The sequence below is a fragment of the Typopeltis vanoorti genome, chromosome 4 (genome assembly GCF_054136105.1).
Source record: "Typopeltis vanoorti isolate ZY-2024b chromosome 4, IOZ_Tvanoo_1.0, whole genome shotgun sequence".
Classification (NCBI taxonomy): Eukaryota; Metazoa; Arthropoda; class Arachnida; order Uropygi; family Thelyphonidae; genus Typopeltis; species Typopeltis vanoorti.
The window spans coordinates 59827778-59849603 of NC_143552.1; the positions used below are offsets into that span (position 1 = coordinate 59827778).

Consider the following 21826-nt stretch of genomic DNA (forward strand, 5'->3'; position numbering starts at 1 on the left):
CCCCCCCCCCATAATCTTTTAAAGCTGGATGTAAGCTAATAATTTTAAGTAGGGAATTAAAAGCTTGAGAAAAATACAACTTTAAAAAATCACTTCTGAACGTCACAGAATATTTTTCTATCATTTCGTAATATCAATCTTTAATTAGTTCTTTTATTTATTTATTTTTATACGCTAAAATTATAGAGCTAAATTTGTATTTGTTGTGCTCTTGCAAATGCAAAGCATTTTAAGATGATTTATTAAAATTAATCGCCCTCAAATGTTATATTAATATGGGGAAAATGGTAGCTTTTAGTTAGGGATAGAAACCCTTGATTTAAAGGAAAAGGTACTTTATTGATGGCGGCTTTATTTAATCTTGCTGAATGTTGTGGTTAATATAATGGAATTTTTTGATAATGCAGTGAAACGCGTTGTTGACACGTTTTTAAAATTACCTATAAATGATCTAGACGAAACGTGGTGTGAAGAAATTTGGAAGAACTGCTTTACTGATTTTGAAAATAACGTTTTAATCTCTAAGAATGATTTTGATGGTAATTATTTTGACAGTTTAAAGTTGGTACTAAGCGAAGCTGTTGCTGCTAGTGAACTATTAGTGAATAATAAAAAAACACCAGAAAGAATTGCAAATGAAACTGATAAAAATGTTATCGAAGATGAACAAGAGTTGTTAAATTCTGTATCGTCTGCAGATTCTGATTCATACTCTGATTTGTGGACAATATTATTAGAAAATGGCATCCAAAGTAAACATCTTCTTGTGTTCTTGTACGTATTCTTGGAACGCGGTCAAAAAATTTCTGCAAATTTATTGGAAAGAGAAGTAGGGATGTATTGTGCGTGGCTATATTTTAACATGATAATGATACCAGGAAGTGCAGCTTTTAGAGTGTACCAACCTAATCTTTTTGAGGCAGCAGTGAACTCGTTAAAATTGCCAAAAGTAAGAGCACTGTCAAAACGAAGACCCGTTTCTTTAAAGGCATGTAGCAGCATTAAGCGCCCTCGTAGAGAAGAAGCTTATTCGCAGATCGAATCTTTAGAGGATAACTTGGATGATGCGCAGGATGCAATCGAAGATGATGTAGCTTTTGAGTTGTGTGATATTCAAAAATTACTTTCATACCTTCCCTTTGTATTGAAAGCTTTAATATGTGTTTTAGGAATAGTTTCACTTAAGAATGAAAACTGTTTGCGTGAACAGACTGTTCAGAGGTTGGTTGAATTTACATCATTTGAATCTGAACACTCTGATCTGCCATTCAGTATAGACATAGAAGAGTGTATGAGAGTTAGTAGAAGAAAGAGCACATATTTTGTTATTGCTATTCTCTCTTATAAGGCATTGTTACTCATTTGCAAGCCTATACATGGAAATTCCCATTATAATTATTGTACTGTATTTAAATATTTAATTCCTAGTATATTGCTTCATCATGTTGGACACCATCAAACAATATCTCGTAACATACAAAATGTTAGAAATCATAGTGTATCATTTGTGTGTCATGTTTTACAGATTAACAGTGAGTGTGCATTTAAAAGTGCATATATTCTTATTCAACAGTTATGTGCACAAGTTACAGATAAAGCAGAATTTCGTGTTAAAGTTGCTGCATCGGTATGTCAGATTTTAAATTTCTTCCCCATAAAATGTTATGCTAAAATTTTAGAGTGGTTATATAGGTTTGTGCATCATGCCAAAGTTCAGCACAGAGTATTTGGACTTGAAGTGTTTTCTCAGTTGCTATTACAGCCTGAAAGAAAAGCTACTGATGATTTGCCCATAGATCTAATTGCTTATTTATCACATATGAACATCGTCTGCTTAATTTTGGAAAGATGTCTTGATAAATCTCCATCTGTTCGAACTAAAGCTCTGGGCATTGCAGCTACATCTGCAGAAACTATTCTGGAATATATAGATGTATGTAATACATCTGGTAATAGTATAAAAGTGCATTCTGTTAGAAATATGGAATCCCCAGAAGACTTAATGAAGATTTATTGTAAATTTAACTTGTTACCAGTGAATTCTGAAAATTCTGGGCCACTGCAGGTGGCATCGTCAAATTTTAATAAAGCATTCTATGAAAAAATACTAAACATTCTGCGTGGTAGAGTAAAAGATATAAAAGCAAATGCCAGAAGAGCAGCTTTGCATGCATTGGAAAGATTTGTATGCTTGAAACAATTGTTTCTTACTAGTTTTAACATAAAAGTAAGTTTTTTCCTTTATAAAATTTTTTAAAATATTTTTTTAATTTAATTAAATTTTTGTATTTTATCACTTAACTTCATGGTCTATGCCATATCATAAAACATAAGTTTATATGTTAAAATTGGTGTCTCTTTGGCCGACAAATATATCATTAAAAAAAAATACTTTTTTTAAATGAAAAAGATACAGTTATTCTTAAAGCAGTAATAATAATATTTGTATGGATTCTTCTCTCCTTTCCCCATGTCCCTTTTGGGGGAACGGGGTGATGAGGGATTAAGTATATATATTTTTTATGACTGTAGATCTGTTTGTGTGTGTGTGTGTTCATGGGGCCAGTTTGCCTGTTCCGAGGGATGAAAAACCCTAGTTTCCAGGTGGGGGGAACCCTCTACCTCCATATGAGACCGACTAACTCATCTGTAGTTCAAAAGAGAGTAGATAAAGGTCTGGTCTCTTTCGAACTCATTGATGGAAATTAAACCCAGGTCTTTCCGACCAAAAGGCTTCGTCTGTACCAACTGAGCTATGCTGGCTCTAAAGCCAGTAATCAGATATCTATATAGTATGAAGTATTGAAATGTAGATTGTTGTAGTGTAAACACCAAAATTGAATCCTTGTATGAACATGAATAACTGTTTTCTGGCCTATTCACATAATGCTAAAGTGGTCTTGGAAGTAGCAATATTTTTAACCCCCCCCCCCCCAAAAAAAACAACAACTTTAGTTGTGATGGGCTAGTCTAGGGAGTCCTTAGACTCATCAAGGGAACTCTAAACATAGTGCTTGGCATAATATATAGAGCCTCCCTAGATGAGTCTAAACATCATGATGTTTACATCCATCGAGGGAGGTCTAAACATCATGCCAAGCATTACCTAACATTTGCATGCTGGGTATATCTGCTTTACATCTATCACACTTTTGAACTCATTAACAGTCATGGCATCCACTAGACTTGAGAAACCTGTTCCACTCCTTCACCACTCCCCAAGCAAAAAATCTAGTTCTAACACCCTTGCTTACTACACTCTTGCTCAGTTTTCAAGGATGTCCCTAGTTCTCTCACCACAAGACCTGTTCTGAAAAATTTCCTCTGTATTAGACTTGTAAAAACCCTTCAGTAATTTGGATGTGTCAATCATATCACCCCTCTTTTGCCTCAACCAATTACTGTAACTCACAAATCTTCAACCTGTTCTCTTAAGGTTCATTCCATAGGCTTGCTGCCATCTTGGTCACTTGTCTCTGGATCCTCTCCACCTCTTCCTCTTCGCCAAGAAACCCAGCTGACCAGATATGTGAGCAGTAGTCAAGGTGGGGTCTTATCAAGGCTCAATAAAGGGGAATAATAACCTGATTGTCAAAATATTCTTTAGTACCCAAGTAATCCGATGAGCTGCTTTAGCCACTTTTGCAGTATATACCCTTTAAACTTTAACTCCCTATCCACTAACACCCGAAATCCCTGGGTTAATCAATTTCTTGTAGTATAGTTCCATCAAATGTAGTACACAGCTGGTAATCTTTTCACTCCAAAATGCTTAACCTTACATTTTGTCACACTGACAACCATTCTCCTTTGCCCAGACTGTCAGTCTCTCCAAATCATTGTGCAAAATTTTAGCCTCATGTTTATTAAATGTTGCTGTACACAATTTTGCATCATCGACAAAAAAATTAATAATTCCTCTTGGATCTTTTTTTGTATCGTTAATGTACAAATTAAATAGTAGCAGCCCAACAGTAGAGCCCTGGGGCACACCACCAGTCACAGACTTCTACTGGACTCTACTCCTGAATAAACAAAGGTCTGGAATCTCTCTGTCAACCATCCTATTATCCACTTCACCAATTTTATATCAGTTCCCACGCATTGTAATTTATTAATTAAATACCATGTTGTATCTTGTCATAGCCTTTGTCAAGTCTAATAGTATCACTGTAAACCCATTACCTTTATCCAACTCAGCTGTCACTAAATTATAAAACGTGAGGCATGACTTACCCTTCATTGCCCTCCACACGGTATCCCATTTCCATCTATCCATTCCTATATTTTGCTCTTGACCAACTTCTCCAGTACCTTGACAACAAATCCTGAAAGGCTAATCGGTTGGTAATTTGTCTTGGATTTGTCTACATCAGTCTTGGAGCCTTCTTTATCCAATGGAACTATTTTTCCTTTCTCCTCTTTCCACCTCCCTCCCCCTTGGAACTAACTCAGAGCCAAGACTTAGATTAAGCAATGTGGACAAAGGCACTGACAGTTCTCCTAGCACCTTCACGTAAAACTCAAGCTGGTATACCATCTAATTCCATAGATGTATTCACATCAAGGTTCTGTAATATGTTATGCATTTCCATTTCATTTACCTCAGTTCTCATATTAGTCTTTGCTTCTTTCATTACTGCAATATCTTCACCTGGATGATACGAGGCGTGACAATGTAATTCCCAAAATGCACCTGTAAAAAAAATCTATGTTCAGAACTATACATTAGCGGCTACTGTTGTGTTTAAAGTAAGTAATCCCCTTGCATTTATACACAGTGTTCCCATTTTTGGAAACAGGCCTGGAACTCTTTTTCCAGAATGCTCTTGAGTTCCTTTATCGCATTATGCTGGATATCAGCATTGTCAGAAAATCTTCGTCCTTTCAGCACAGTCTTTAATTTTGGAAACACCCAGAAATCACAGGGAGCTAAGTCGTGTGAATAAGCAGGATGAGCTAATTTGGTAATCAATTTTTTTGGCCAGAAACTCTCTCGTGATGAGTGCACTATGGCTTAACGCATTGTCATGATTTCTTTTGAAATCTTTCGCATACCCCATTCTTCAGTTAAAATTACCCTGACTGTTTCTCTATTCATTTGCAATTCATCAACCATTAATTGCACATTTAATCGTCTCTCAGACTGTAACAAATCTTGCACGCTGTTCACATTTGCATCAGTCATTTTTATTTTGGGCTGCCCCCTTCTGGGGTCGTTGTTCACATCTTCTCACCCACCTTTTAATCTCTTATGCCACTTAAAGACACTTGACTTTTTCAGAAGGAATTTCACTGTTGTACACAAAGACAAAACTGGAGTGGTCCTGTTGTGATGTGTATCTGTGGGGTAGGGCCAACACAGACTGAAGTATCATTGACTGAATCTTGACAATATTGACTCCTCTCTGTTTTGAATAATAGATTCAATACTTTCTTCCATGTGCTTACCCGCTCATATTTTGCAATTGATCTTACAGTCTGCTCCCTTTCCATTTTTCCACTGCTCACATGGGATGTCAAAGACATCTACAGAAGTGGTCATTTTCCCTTTATTTGCACATCTTCACATGAACCATGTTCTCCTGTACAATCTGATATTGCTGTCAACAGTTTTTTTCTTAAGTATCTCCCATGTACTCTTCCTTCAAATTCTTCCATCCATTGTACTGCAGCCAGCTGGTTTCTAAGAGTCTGCTGCCTAAGATAGGTCTCCTTCAAGAAATCCAAAATTTCCATTCCATTTGCTTTGCACTTGCCAAACTAATTAGCTAAACATTTTCTGCTGAGCATCATCTATATTCCCTCATCTATAGCAATATCCCACTAAATATCTTGTCTTAAAAACATCTATCTCACACCATATACTTTCAAAGCCATTTGTGTTATTTCCATGATTCTCCACCCTGAGGGGGGGCACAATTCATCTGTTATCATGAGTAACAGTCTTCCACCACGTTTACCTTCCCTATCCTGCCAAAATATGCTGTACCCTTTGATTTCTATCCCTGTTAGAACATCCTCCTCAATTAACCAAGTTTATTCCTAATGCTCCTAGCATTTGTATATAGAAAAACCAGTGCATTTTCAGTATTCTTATAGCCATTATTACTCCCCTCATACTTCACCTAGCTCTGCAATATAGTGTGTGGCTGCTTATTTCTCAAGCCACTATCCTCACATGAGACTATCTCTACTATGTACAACCTCTGCAATTTTAGTTTCCTTGCCCTAACACACTCACTGTTCAGAAAACAATGATCTCTCCAAATGCCTGTGCACTTCTGCATTCAGATATAGTCCATCTTTTGCATACAGCTCTCTCTCTCTTTTTCCTGTAATGTACTCCACGCATCCACATATTCCATACCTGTCTTCCTACATATTCTTGCTATCATCTCATTCATTATGTGCTCATCTCCTCCTCCTCCACTTTGCATTATCATACTGGGGCAACACACTATCTTTCCTTGAACATGTTTCTGCTGCACTATCCCTAACATCAATCTCAGATGTCATGCTACCTCTAAAGTTATTTGTCATAACCATTACTATCATCTCCTCTGTGTTTTCATCCCTCTTCACTGCCATTGCCACACACACACACACACACACACACTATCATTCCACCAGGCAAGCACTCCTCTAATCTTTAAAGGTACCTGTGGCATAACTGTAAACAACAAAATTACACGATAACCACGGTAATAAACTTTAATCAAAGTACAGATATTTTGTACTGAAAATAACAGCACATCATCAGTGTGTAGAAATAAGCAAATCAAAAAACAAGTATACAAGGTATGCATATAACAATCGGTTTACCAATTAAAAATGATTGCCACAAGCTAGAAATCAGAATTAATATTAATAAATAATATTAAATAATCTGGTTCTGTGGAGAAGATGAGCTTCATCCCATCGGATACTTGTTTATTGTCAATACTACTGTGCCAGACTGGACTTTTGAGGTTTCCTGTATTCAATGTAGTATTGATGTTCATTAATTATTTTTTTCCACAGAACAGCCTATCTGCCCAAATATGTCAAATTTCATTCACAAAATCTGGTAAACACCAGTTAAAGACAGAGGCGACAGTTTCTTTTGTAGATAGTAGCAGATGAGAAATTTTGTTGATAGGAGAATATGTGGGAATAAGGTAATACTTCAAAATTCTGCCAATAAGTTCAGAGATACCAGAAATATAAGGGATTGGAACCCTGCAGTCTGTTGAAGAATCCTTAAGTGTTGGAACATAGGAATCAATTATCTGCTGGATTTGATGAGGGTTGTAACCATTAAATTTCATTAATATTATGATAGTGAGAAGTTTTTGTTGTAATCTTGAGTGAGAGGAGCACACATTATATGCTCCATTAATTAGAGGCTTCATAACACCAATTTTTTTGTGTGCAAGTAAGAAGTTGTAAAATGATGCCAAAAATTCAGAAGAAATGGAAAATGGTAAGCTACCAGCATTTTCTTTTTCAGTGTAGGAAATTGGTAAGTTCATTTTCTGAATGAGACAGATAGCAAAAACCTTATTGATATAACAAAACCAGAGGGCTGGGGATGAATGGATGAGAACAAGGTATCTTCCAGATGGTTCAAAAAAAAATAGTTTGCCAAAGATGGAGACAGAGGACTACCCATGGCAGTGCCTTCAACTTGTTTATAGATCTTCTCTCATCTGGCACTCAACTCTTCACACACTGAATCATTGAATTCCCATACACAATACTCCAAGCATATTCATTCATCCATCTCTCACCGGCTTCTTTGACTCTTACTGCTTCTAAACTCTCTCTCTCCCTGCTTTCCTTCCTTTCTCTCACCTCTGTAATCCTTGCTTTCACACTCACTTGACTTTCTCCAGTCTCCCCTCTCCTTCTTCCCATTCTCTTATCTTCCTCTCTGATGCCCATTTCTCATGCTTACTCTTATTCTTCTCATCCAACCACCATCTCTGTCCTCCTAATATCTTCATTTATCCTCCTCAATTCAGTATTTATTCTTTCCATCTCCTTTGTCAGCAGTTCTATTACTCTCTCCCTCACACACACATCATGACTATCAGACAAACCATCTCTGCCACACTGCCCAAGGTCAAATCCATCCATACTTCTTTCGATTTTTTTTTTCTCCCTCAAGATGATAGCCATCTACTTTAAGTGTTTCAAGTGCTCTTTTTTCTGCAATTAATACTCAAATTTTTTGTTACATTCCTCAGTGTATTTAAGGCATCCACTAATCAAGACATTTTTTTTTTTTTAAGAATTGTGAATTGACAGAAGCAGATGGGAGAGTGAAAAGAGTGAATGCTTAAAAAAGAAAAAAATATTAATATTTAAGTACGTACATAAAGAGTCAAACATCTAATCGGAGGAACTGTAATTTAATTTCTGTTTTACTCCATTTCATTTTTGACAGAGAGAGAGAGAGAGGGAAAAAAAAACAACATTTTGCTAACTAAAGTGCTAGTTATCAAAATGCTGTTCTTTCTTAATGATAACTATCACTGAGATATTTCTTGTTCTGAATCTAGTTCTAGTTATCACATGAATTCTCTTAGTGATTTCTCATAAAATAATATAATCATGGAGAGCTATCAGGTTCCTGTCTGGTTTTAAAATTTTTCTTCTTCTTTTTGCTTTAAGCTTCAGCTTGTTGCATCTTCGATATTTTGATGCTGGCAGGTTTTAAAATTAAATATGAAAATAATTCAATCAAGGTTAGAGTAAGCTATGAACAGGAATTATATAAAACACTTAAATTTTCAAATGTCTTTATCTTCATATATTTTTTCCACTCCTGCATAAATTTTCCTTGTGCTGAGACTCAAATTATAGAGCCAGATCGAAGGAACAACCATTTCAGCTGAATACTTTTTTTTAGCATCCAAGTTGATATCCCACTGGTTCCTATTTCCAAATTCATATTCAGTTCATGCAACAACTTTAGTACCCCTCCTCATACACCTGTTTCTTTGGGCAGTGTAGAGGCAGCACTGAACTCTATGTTGAATGTACCAGGTTGATAGCTATTGGCAAAATTCATTATTAATGTGTAGCTAAAATGACATTAGTGTACTTTGGTTATATTTACTTTTGAGAATGCCATCTAAATCCAGTTCTAATAGATGGAATGTGATCGTGACATCAATCAGACAGCACAGAGTTGAAATATGCCAAGAGGCACATTTTGTTTAAAACTTCCTTTTGTTTTTTTTATTATTATTATTATTAGACACCTCCAGGGAGTCCAAAGACTCATCGAGGGAGAGTGTGGCAACAGCATCGAACGATTGGTCCCCTTCCAACTACTAACCGCGCTCAAACTTACTTAACTGAGCCATTAGTAGCAGAGGCTCTACCAATCGACCAACCTTTGCCTGCAAAAATAGTTAGCAGAGCGTGGTTTTTTAGTTATTGAAAAATTAATTATAGAATAGACCTACACTTATCTGTGACAAATATATATATATATATATATATATATGTATATATGTAGAGAGTTTTTTACCTTGGGTATAATATATATTAAAGATACCACGCTGTTTTAAATATAAACATGGTTTTTTATTCCATTTCCCAAGTAAGCAAACAGACAAGTCAGTCAAGTTTGCACCTGCAAGTGTTGCAAGTCTAGCTGACCCTGCAGGCAGTGCAAGTCAAGGCAACTCGTGGTAAAGGTAGAATAAGCTCTGATCACCATTCTTAATATTTACCCTTAATGCAAAGCACATCTCCTTTACCACGAGTTGTCTTGACTTGCACTACCTGCAGGGTCAGCTAGACTTGCAGGTGCAAACTTGACTGACTTGTCTGTTTGCTTACTTGGGAAATGGAGTAAAAAACAAGTTTATATTTAAAATAGCTTGGTATCTTTAACATATATTATACCCAAGGTAAAAAACTCTCCACATCTATCTCTCACATCCAGAGATTTTTATTTAATAAGGTCAAAGCACCTTATGGTAACTTGTTTTGGTAAAATATTTATAAGCTCTGTATTACTTAAAACTTAGTATTTCTTAGCCTGGCTCCCACTGACGAGACCTCAATAAAGGTCAAAACCGGTCTGGGTAGTGGCCCCTTGCTTTTAATACATAGCATCATACATCTCCTCCAGGAGATGTGCGTTGCATTAAGGGTAAATATTAAGAATAGTGAGGAGAGCTTATTCTACCCTTTACCACGAGTTGCCTTGACTTGCACTACCTGCAGGGTCAGCTAGACTTGCAACACTTGCAGGTGCAAACTTGACTGACTTGTCTGTTTGCTTACTTGGGAAATGGAGTAAAAAACCATTTTTATATTTAAAGTAGCTTGGTATCTTTAACATATATATATATATATATATAAGAAGCTACTGTCTGAACAGATCTTGGAGAAACTGAGTATTTCACAATAGGTAAAGGGGTGCGACAAGGATGTATTTTATCTCCATACCTGTTTAACTTGTACAGCGAATACATTTTAAGAATGGCAGGGCTGGAGTAGTCTTCAGTTGGAATTTAAAATTGGTGAAAAAAATATTCATAATTTGAGGTATGCAGATGATACCACCTTGCTAGCAGAATGCAAAGAAGATTTGAAGGAACTTATTATGAAAGTTAAAGAAGAAAGTGCTAAATATTGTCTTGAACTTAAACCTCAAAAAGACAAAGGTTATGGCAATATGTGAACTTAATGACTTTGAAGTAGATGGGGAGAAAATGGAAGCAGTTAACAATTTTTTGTTCCTAGGATCCTGAATTGATAAAGATAGTTACCGAAGAAGTTAGAAGAAAAAAAGCAATGACAAATTTAAGCAAGATCTTTAAAGATATTAGCCTCGCAATAAAAATCAGAATCGTAAAAGCAATGGTATTCCGTGTGGTGCTGTATCGATGTGAAAGTTGGACCCTGAGAAAGAGTGAAAGAAGGAAGATAGATGCATTTGAATTATGGGTTTGGAGACGCTTACTAAGAATACCATGGGATGCAAAGCAAACCAATAAATCAGTGATAGACAGAATAAAGCCAGATTACTTCCTTGAAGCTATGATCATCCAGCAAAAATTGTCATACTTCGGACATATCATGCGAGCAAATGATAGTCTGGAGAAGATGATGCTTGCTAAAGTTGATGGAAGCAGGAGAAGAGGAAGACCAAGAATTAGATAGGTAGATGGAGTTAAAGAAGCAACTGGAGTTCGCTTGGAGGTTCTGAAAGACATGGTCAGGGACAGATCAGAATGGAGAGTGTATGTTCGTAGAGTCACCAGGAGTCAGAAATGACTCTGGATCATAATGCACACACGCACACATTACTTTATGCATATATATATGAGGACTACTACTATTAACTCAGAGTTGGGATATGTTCATTTTAATATAAACTGACTAAAAATCCAGGAATTATAACAAATTGAGATTTATTTATATATATAAAGTAATGAAAATTTAAAAAAAATACTTCATATGGGATACCTAAATCGTACTTACCGGGTGCGAAATTTAAGGATGTAAGTGAGAGTATGAGAGTGCAAAAACAGAGGGTGAAAGAATTAATAATTGTGGCGGGAACGAATGAATTGAAAGGTGATAAATTTTTTATGAGAGAGGACTTGAAAGTATTGTTAAAGGTAGCGAAAGAAAAGAGTGACAGAGTTAGAATGGTGAGTCTGTTGCCGCGGCATGACAGAAAGGAGTTTAGAAGGAGGGCCATAATCGCAAATGACATTATGCGCAGGTTATGCAGACGGTGTGGTGTGGAATTCGTGGACGTGTGGAATGAGTTTGATGGGCGAAAGGACTTATACAAGATGGATGGCCTGCGTTTGAATGGACTTGGTGTGCAAAGACTGGAAAAAGTGTTGTTGAATGAAGTGAAAATGGATGTGCAGAACCAGGGAATCTAGAACTACCGAGGATGGGGGGGGGGAGTGGATATGCAGACATCAGTGAGACAGTTGAGTGTAAAAATGTATATAATGTACCTGAGGCAGCACTAAGGACAAAAAATGGGAAAGGGACATTTAGAATAACTCATAAAGATAGGGGTGGGACAAAGGGATCACTGCATTTCATGTATACTAATGCCAGGAGTATTAGGAATAAGAAGGAAGAATTTTTGGCCTTGATTGGCTCTTCCTGGCCACAGGTTATTGGCATTAGTGAAACATGGTTGACGAAAGATGATATAGTTAGTGGGATAGAATGTGTAGGTTATAGTGTGTTTAGGAGGGACAGAGAGAATAAAATGGGGGGAGGGGTGTTATTGATGATAGCTGATGAACTGCAGCCAAGGAGAATTGAAGTTGTATTGCAGGATAGTGAAAGGAGCTCATTTGAGGCTCTTTGGTGTGAGATTGAGACTGGCAGAATAAAATATACAGTTGGGTGCTGCTATAGACCAGGTGATGGAATAGATGGTGGAGATAGTATGCATAAACAAATTGATGAAATGAGTGGAAGGAGGGTAATTATTATAGGGGATTTTAATTATGATAACATTGATTGGAAGGGGGAGAGGACACGTGAGGAAGGAAATTTTATTCAATTATTAAGGGATAACTATCTGAGACAGCATGTAATTGAAAATACTAGGGGTGTGAGAGTGCTTGACCTGGTAATAGCATCTCACAATTTGACTGTAATGAATATGACCATGTTGCCACCTATTGGTGAGAGTGATCATAAGGTATTGACCTGGGAGGTGGCTAAAGGTGTGGAATTTTTGATTAAGACGGTATATGTGGAATTACCGTGCTGGCAAGTATGACAAGCTTAGGAGATTGCTTAGATCAGTATCATGGCATGTACAACTGCAAGGGCTGGACGTCGATAGAGCATGGAAAGTGGTCAAGGAGCATTTACAGTAGGTTATGGCTGATTGTATACCTAGGGTCCGAATAGTAAAACAAGTAAGGGTTAAATGGATGAATAACACCATTAAGCTAGTTGCAAAAAAAAGAAACAACTGTGGAGGGAATTTAAAGAAAGGGGTGACCTGCAGGCACACGAATGGTATAAAGTGCAGGCCAGAAGGGTAACGAGTGTGGTAAAAACAGCAAAAGCTGATTATGAAAGGAAACTAGCTATGCAAGCAAAAGAGAATCCCAAACAGTTCTTTCAATATGCTGCAAGCAAGAAAAAGCTGTACATGGCAAAATGATTTTAAGGAATGACGATGGTAAGGAGGTCACTGAACCAGTCAATATAGTGGAGTTACTGAGCACGCACTTTGCAAAAGTATATCATCCAGGTGGTGACATTGAAACAATGAAGAAGCCATTAGTTTATACAGGAATTTTGATAAATGAAGTGGAGGTGAATAGTCTATTACAGAACCTTAATGTGAATACATCTGTGGGATTGGATGGTATACTGGCACGGGTCTTGCGTGAAGCGGCTAAGGAATTATCAGTGCCCTTGACCATGTTGTTTAATCTGAGTCTCGGGTCTCGTTTAGTCCCGAAGACGTGGAAAGAGGGGAAAATAGTTTCACTGCATAAAGGAGGATCCAAGACTATGGTTGCAAATTACCGACCGATCAGCATATCAGGTGTTGTTGTCAAGGTCTTGGAGAAAGTAGTCAAGAGAAAAATACAGGAATGGATTGATGAAAATGAGATACTGTACAGGGGACAGCATGGCTTTGTAAAGGATAGATCATGCCTGAGTAACTTGCTCAAGTTTTATAACAAGGTGACGGCTGAACTGGATAAGGATAATGGGTTTATAGTGATACTGCTGGACCTGGCAAAGGCGTTTGACAGGATACCACATGGAATTCTAATCCGTAAACTACAACATATGGGAATGGATATAGGGTTGGTGAGATGGATAGGCGGGTAGTTGATGGAGAGATATCAAGGAGTGGTTTATTCAGGAGTGGAGTCCAAAAGACGGCCTGTGACTAGTGGGCTGCCGCAGGGTTCTGTTCTTGGACCACTGCTGTTTAATCTATTCATTAACGATATAGGGAAGGATCTAAGTGAAACAGTTCATTTGTTCGCTGATGATGCAAAGTTGGGGAGGGCGATAGTGAATGCAGAAGATGTCAAAGTCTTGCAGGATGGCTTAGATAGATTGGAGTTCTGGGCTAAGGAGAATGGATGTCAATTTAATGTGACAAAATGTAAGGTTATGCATTTTGGGGTGAAAAGATTAGCAGCAGTATACCACATGGGTGGAACTGTACGCCAAGAGATTGATGAGGCCAGGGACTTGGTTGTGTTGGTGGATAGGGAGATGAAGTTTAGGGGGCACATTGCGAAAGTAGCTAAATCTGCTCATCAGCTCACTTGGTTGTTGAAAAATACCTTAACGAGCAGAGACAAGGAAGTTATTGTACCTCTGTACCGAGCCTTGATAAGACCTCATCTTGACTACTGTGCCCAGATTTGGTCACTTCGGTTCCTTCTTGATGGGGAGGCGGTTGAAAGGATCCAGAGGCGAGTGACTAAGATGATAGCAGGTCTATGGAATGAACCATATGAGAACAGGTTGAAGATTTGTGGGTTGCAGAAACTGGTTGATAGGCGAAAAAGGGGAGATATGATTGAGACATTCAAATTGCTAAAATAATTCTATAAGATTAATTCAGAGGATATTTTTGAGATCAGGACTGGTGGTGGGAGAACTAGGGGACTCCTATGGAAGCTGGGCAAGAGTGTGGTTAGCAGTGGTGTTAGAGCTGGGTTCTTTACTTTTAGAGTGGTAAATGAGTGGAATAAGCTGCCAGAGTCTGTTGTGGGTGCTATGACAGTGAGTGAGTTCAAGGCAAGGTATGATAGATACTGTGAGAATGTCGTATAGTTGTGTGGACATGATGTTTATGGCTTCCCTCGATGAGTCTAAGGACTCCCTGGAGTAGCTTGAAAATAATAATAATACCCATGAGACACTTTAGGAAATGCTGATCTAGAATATACAAGTATATGACAAGTTTACAACCGACATAAAAAACAACAGAGTCCATTATCACATTTAGTATATTTGAGTACAAACAACTTGATCTGAGACAGGTAATATGAGACAACAAAACTAGTGTGAAGTTTAAACATATTTCAGATAACATAGTGAAACCTGTCTGAACTTGCTGTTTGATGAGTCACAGACAGCTCTTGTTAAGGTATATGCAAGCACTATTTTTACACCCTTAAATTCAAGGAAATATATATTAAAAAAAAAAAAAAAAACATTTTTATGGTTGAGATACCATTTTGCTGTGTTTTTTCCATCCTCCAAACTTGCCATTGCTAGGCATTGCCTTAGTTACTTAATGGGTTCTGGTGGCCCTAGTGACAGACATTCATGTTTAAACTTGCTGGTATTGCACAAGTTCTACAGTTTCCACAATTTTTACAGGTTTGGACATGAGATAATTCTTGTTTATATCCTGCTCTTTCCTTGATTAAATGATTGGCATGTCTAAATTTAAAACAACACTGACATAGACACTGAAAGTTATATGCTCTATACCAGGGGTCGGCAACCTGCGGCTCGCGAGCCACATGTGGCTCTTTGGATGTGAAGCTGCGGCTTTTTAGTTCCATATGCAAATATTATTTATTTTATCAAAAAAAAAATTTAAAAATCGTTCTGAATCGATTAACGAGGATTAGGCACTGATTCTATCTCTCAGCCACTTGTACTCGCTTTTCACCGCACTCCTCCCCCGTGACATGCATCGTCACTGTCGTCAGTCCGTCGGAAGCTCTCGGAAGTTTATATGTTTGACAATTTTCATTGATTTCGGCATAGCTGGGCATAACACCTTTACTCGTAAACTAAGTATCTAATATTTGCCAAAATTAAAAAAAAAAACTAAAATGTGCAGACTGCGCCATGATAAACACGTTCTGACAAGTCCGTTCGTGCCAGTCGGCGATCACCACACACGGGAGGCGACCACAGATGTGACAAACTATGTACTTATAGTCAATCAGTACGTGAGAGAGTGAGACAAACAGTGTTTCGTGTTTAAATTATTTATTTTAATAATTAAATTATTAGAGAATTATTTATTTTATTTAGGTAGGTATTTTTAATTGGGAAATATCGTTGTAAAATGTTTCTTGATAAATTATATTTCATTATGCCCAGCTTCTCGTATCCGCTAAAACAGTACAAGATAGAATAGCTAAAATGTCTTCAAATGTAACATATTTGCAGGTGGAAGATATTCAACCTTCGTCTGCCTTATCACTTGCTACAGATGAGTCTTGCGACATAAAAGACACGGCACAAGTTGCCCTTTTTGTCAGGTATATGTCTTCCCAAGTTCCAAAAGAAGAACTTCTAGGATTGCTACCGCTTTCGGGACAAACTAGAGGGGAAGATATAGCGAATGCCATGCAAAAATTCCTTGAAGACAATAAGATCTTGTGGCTCTTTCAAAACTTTTTAAAATTTTGTGGCTCTTTAAAAACTTTGAAATTTTGTAAATTGTAATTTTTGACTCTTCCGACTCAAAAGGTTGCCGACCCCGGGTCTATACCAAGGTTTCTCAAACTTTTTTTTCTGTGGCCCAGTTATTTTAATACTTCATCTTCGTGACCTACTAAAATCTTTATGGCCAATAGGTAAAATAAAAAAGAATTGAATGTTCATAGAGTTTTCATTTATTATTATTATAATAAAGAAGCATTTACTCTTACAAAAATATAAAGAAATTAAACTAAAGCCAAGTAATTTATTAATGAGGAGTGTGATGCTGTTGTGTGTTAACTAGAAACTTCAGGTTTGGAGGTAAAGATGATAACTTTATTCTTAAATTCAGTTCGACTTCCAATCGGTTTCTATATTTATTTTTTAGAAAAACCAGTGTTGAAAAGCCTGTTTCACACTTATAGGTTGTGACAAAAGGCATTAGAAATTTTATCACTTTTTGTACTAAAACTGAGTACTCCTGATGGCAAGCCAGCAAAAAATTCATCATTGTGTTGAAGATGTCTTTGAGTGCTGTATCACACGACAGTTCAGTTATAGATTCAATATCTGAATCCACCAATTCTGTCTCAGATTCTGCATGTAAAAGGGTTCCTTATCCATTCTTTGTTGCTGTTGATTGGGGGGAAATATTCCTTCAGACTTGCCTGCAGTCCTAGCATATGTTCCTTGATAACAGCCAAAATCTCATCCATCATGGAACTCATATTATACTCTTTTTGTAATTCTGTTAGCTTTGTAAAAGATTTCTAATACCCTGCTTCCAGACGACAAGACCACAAATTGTGTTTTTTTGTTGCGGCTTCCACCTTCTCTTGCAATTTAAATACAGTTACATTGCTACCTTGTAATGTCAGATTTAAATTATTCGAAAAATTAAAAATGTCACAAAGGTAGGCAATCTTGATTAACCAATTGACATCATGAAAACTATCTTTAAATTCAAAAATACTCTAAAATACAAGTAAATACTTGTATTTTAGAGTTTCGTGAAAAAAAGAAAACCTAAAAACGAAACACCTAGGTTTTTGAGAGAGTTTTTTTTTTAGGTGACCTAGCATTTAGCTTTCGCGATCCATGTCACTCATGCAAATCTGATGATATCATCAATCCACCATGATTTTGGTCAGCGTCATGGTCGTTTTTCCTCTCGTGGAATCTAATCCAGTATTTCTTTTGTCCATTTTTGATTTCGTCTTCGAGCAATATACCTAACCCACTGTCACTTCAGATGTTTCACTCTTCCTATGATGTCAGCGACTTTAGTTTGGTTTCTTATCCACGTATTCCTTTTGTGATCCAGTCTTGTGATACCAAACATACTTCTTTCCATACTAAATTGTGTTGTTCTTAATTTTTGAATTTCCTCTGCATTTAGTGTCCATGTTTCACAGCCATATGTCAATATAGGAAGAATACATTGGTTAAAAACTTTTCTCTTCAGGCTTATATAATAGTAGTTGGCTTTTGAATACTGAATGTAATTTTCCAAATGCTTTTCACCCAAACATCGTGCATCTTTTAATTTCGGCCATGATATTTTGTTCCATCGATATCTGTTGTCCTAAGTATATGTAATGATATACTTGTTTAATTTCCTCATTATTGATTTTTATTATTTCTGGTTGAACATAGCAATTGAACATAACTTGGGTCTTCTTTAGGTTTATCTTTAGGCCAGCTGTTTTGCTAGCAGTTTGGAGTTCATGGATACGAGGCTGTAATTCAGGCGCAGTTGAAGTAAAAATAACTATGTCATCTGCAAAGCGTAGATGGCTTAAATATCTTCCATTTGTCTTCAGACCTTTTCTTCCCGATCAAGAAGTTTGAATATTTCTTCATATATATATATATATATATGTGTGTGTGTGTGTGTGTGTGTGTGTGTGTGTGTGTGTGTGTGTGTGTGTGTGTGTAAATATAAGTTTTTTTACCTTGGGAATAATGTATATTAGGGTTACCAAGTAATTTTATAAACTTGGTTATTTTACTCCTAATCCCAAGTAAGCAAAATAGTTAAGTTTACGCCTGAACGTAGTTCAAGTCTAAAGGTGGTGCAACACCAGGGCAACTCATTGTAAAGTTGGGTAAAGCTCTGATCACTATTATTAGTATTTTCCATAATGTAAAGCACATCTCACTAAGAGATGTATACTGCAATACATTATGGATAATGACCCCACCCATAATGTATTGCAGTATACATCTCTTAGTGAGATGTGCTTTACATTATGGAAAATACTAAGAATAGTGATCAGAGCTTTATCCACCTTTACAGTGAGTTTCCCTGGTGTTGCACCACCTTTAGACTTGAACTACGTTCAGGCACAAACTTAAGTGTTTGCTTACTTGGGATTAGGAGTAAAATAACCAAGTTTATAAAATTACTTGGTAACCCTAATATACAGGGTGTTCGGGATAAATTTGACAGTTTCGTAAGGAAAAAGAAAATCTTCTTTGTATCTATTAAATTTAATGAATTGACAAAAAAACATTACAGGCAGAGTTAATTACAATACTATCAACAAGATTTACTCAAAATAACCACCATTAGCATCGATCACAGCTTCAATTCTGCTTCGGAACCTCGAACAAGCTGATGCTACAGTCTCCCTGGGAAGGGCCGCAAAAACTGTTTTAATTTTATCCATTAACTGGGCTTTTGTATTACTGGAAGTGCGATTGGTGTCTTTTTCAACTGCGCCCCATACAAAATAATCCATGGGGTTAAGGTCTGGGGAGTTTGGAGGCCAAACATTTGGACTGGTGAAGTCGTAGAAATTTTCAGACAACCATTTTTGACTTTTCCCAGAGGTGTGGCAAGGGGCCGAATCCTGCTGCCATACATACGGCCTACCATTGGCTACCCTTGTTATCCAGGGCTTGACTACAGTTAGCAACTCCACGAACAAAGCCCGAATTCTAATGCCAGGGTTCTTCAACACCTGTTCCTGCAGATTTGCGAGGAATTCTGCTGTACGAACGCAATCAGATCGTCTGCTAGGGATCTTTCTTCTTGCTACATCCTCGTAGTCACCATTGCAAGTCTCTAGTTCATGCCTGATTGTTTTTACTGTATTCAGGGAGCATTGGGCAGCAGTCGTAATATCCTTATTTTGATGGCGGGCACGAATCATCATGATACAAGTTATTCTCTTCCATGATTCAGGTGGGTTCCAGCTATCCATCCTTTCTGACATCTTGTATATGAATGAAGAAGGGTCCAAACTTTTAAATGAAGAGAAGTGTGTGTTAATACATGTAACTTACGGAAAAATATAATTAATTATAAATATGTCAAATTTATCCCGAACACCCTGTATATATATATATATATATATATATATATATTTATATTATTTTTTTTAAGCATTCATTAATTTATCTCATATTCTCCCATTCGCTATTATCACATGGCATTCCATTCATGGTCCAAAAAAATGCTGCCTTGAATAGGTGAATGTACCAAAATATGCTGAGCTAATATAAAGTGATTTCCCATTGCCTTTGTTATACAACAATAATCTGTGTCTGTAGATATGTGTTCCTGGGGTCAGTTTGCCTGTTTTGAAGGATGAAAAACCCAACTTTCATTGAGAAAAAATCCTCTGCCTCTTTATGAGGCTGAGCAACTCATCTTTGATTTAAAAGCTCTAATAATGGTTCTTGTTATAGATGGGATTCAAACCCAGGTCTTTCCAACCAAAGGGCTCCATTGAAACCAATGATCTATGGAGACTCTGTATCAAGAGTATCTCATTAATATATCATATTTTTAATTGGTCTTCCACATAACTTTTATTTTATTTTTTGCCATAGAACAAATCTCCAGACGTGATTTTGGGCATATATATGCACTAAACATAAATGAAATACACAAAAAATCAGACTTGTGAAGTCAACCTGTTATACCTTAAAATCATTCATAAACACATATGCATCCTTTCAGAGAATACATTTCATGCATCCACAATTCTCTATTCAAAAAAACTTTCCCTGTTCAACTTCCAGTAATGACCCTCTTTCCTTTCGCTTTGTTATATCATTTGGAAAAATCTCTCCAGTGTCTATTTGGTAAACATCTCTCATCAATTATATCTAATCATTTCATCTGCTGAAGTCAGTTGGTTACGTTCCCTCAATCATTCCTCAGTAGCTGACTTTCCAAAATCACAATATCATATTTGTTATTTTACTTTTTTACCCACATAAAGTTTCTTTATCCCTCATAATTCAGGTGGCCATATCTTCATATAATAATAATAATATTATTATTATTATTACATGACACTTCCAGGGAGTCCAAAGTCTCATCGAGGGAGGGCACCTATTCTACAACTCTCCATCTCCACCACTCAATCCACCAACTACAGCTACTTTCATCATCTACACCAACGCTATCTACTGCCCACCCCGCTAGCATTTTCACAGACAATAACAAACATCCATGCCCAAGGCGGGATTCGAACCCGCAGCCTTTTGGCTGGAGAGCAGATACGCTAACCACTCAGCCAACCAGGCCGGCATAATAGTCCAGATATGGTCTGAGGAAGTCACTATACAATGGAATCACCACATCCTTACCTTTCCCTGTAAATGCCCTTCTTAGCAGTGTAAAAATCCACTGTATTATCTTCAGTATTTTGTACTATGTCTCCTGGACTTCAAGCCTTTCTCCCAAAGATCCTTTCTTCACTTCCTTCAGTATACTCCTACCTGTGTAAGGTAGGTATGTACTGGATGATTCTGTTAAATAGAATCCACAACCTTCTTAGTCACATTAAACTGGTATATCCACTCATTATTCACTTTTGCTGCCTGTTAATATTTTCCTGAAGAGCTATTACACCTGTTTCTCATTATATATATATCACTTCTCCCACCCTGCAATTCATTGATAATTGTCTTTAATGGATTACAGGGCAGAGGTTGAATAGCAGTGGTCCTATTTAGCTTTTACCCATAATATTCGATCGCCATCATTCAAAGAACCTTATAAGGGCTTTTCAATGATGGCATCACGCTCTCTCTTTTTCTCTCTCTCTCTCTCACTCACGCACTCTCACACACATTTAACAGAAATAACATATGCTGGCTTTGCCCATATCTCCAAATATCCCTGGTACTCAGTATACTGTGGAATCCCCAGTTATTTCATTATTTATCCTTCTTCTTCATTGAAATCTTGACACTACTACTACTACTACTACTACTACTGTTGTGCCCTTCTTAGATTGCCTGAAAGATATGAACTCTTTATTTGTCAGATAGCCAGTTGCAAATCTATTTCAACATTGATAGTTATCTAAATACAGCCAGTACAACTTGTGTGTCAGCTTGTAATACAGCACCATATTAAAATGCCTTTGCAAAATATGGATAT

General features: G+C 36.9%; 1 protein-coding gene across 1 annotated transcript in view; it reads left to right on the top strand.

The window, feature by feature from the left end:
- Positions 1-369: 369 nt before the first annotated feature.
- Positions 370-21826, top strand: part of LOC150107349 (condensin-2 complex subunit D3-L-like) — a 208965-nt gene continuing 187508 nt past the window's right edge. The window contains exon 1 of the mRNA XM_090391824.1: positions 370-2227. Within this exon, the coding sequence (XP_090247950.1) occupies positions 386-2227 (1842 nt within the window). The 5' untranslated portion in view covers positions 370-385. The remainder of the gene's footprint in view (positions 2228-21826) is intronic.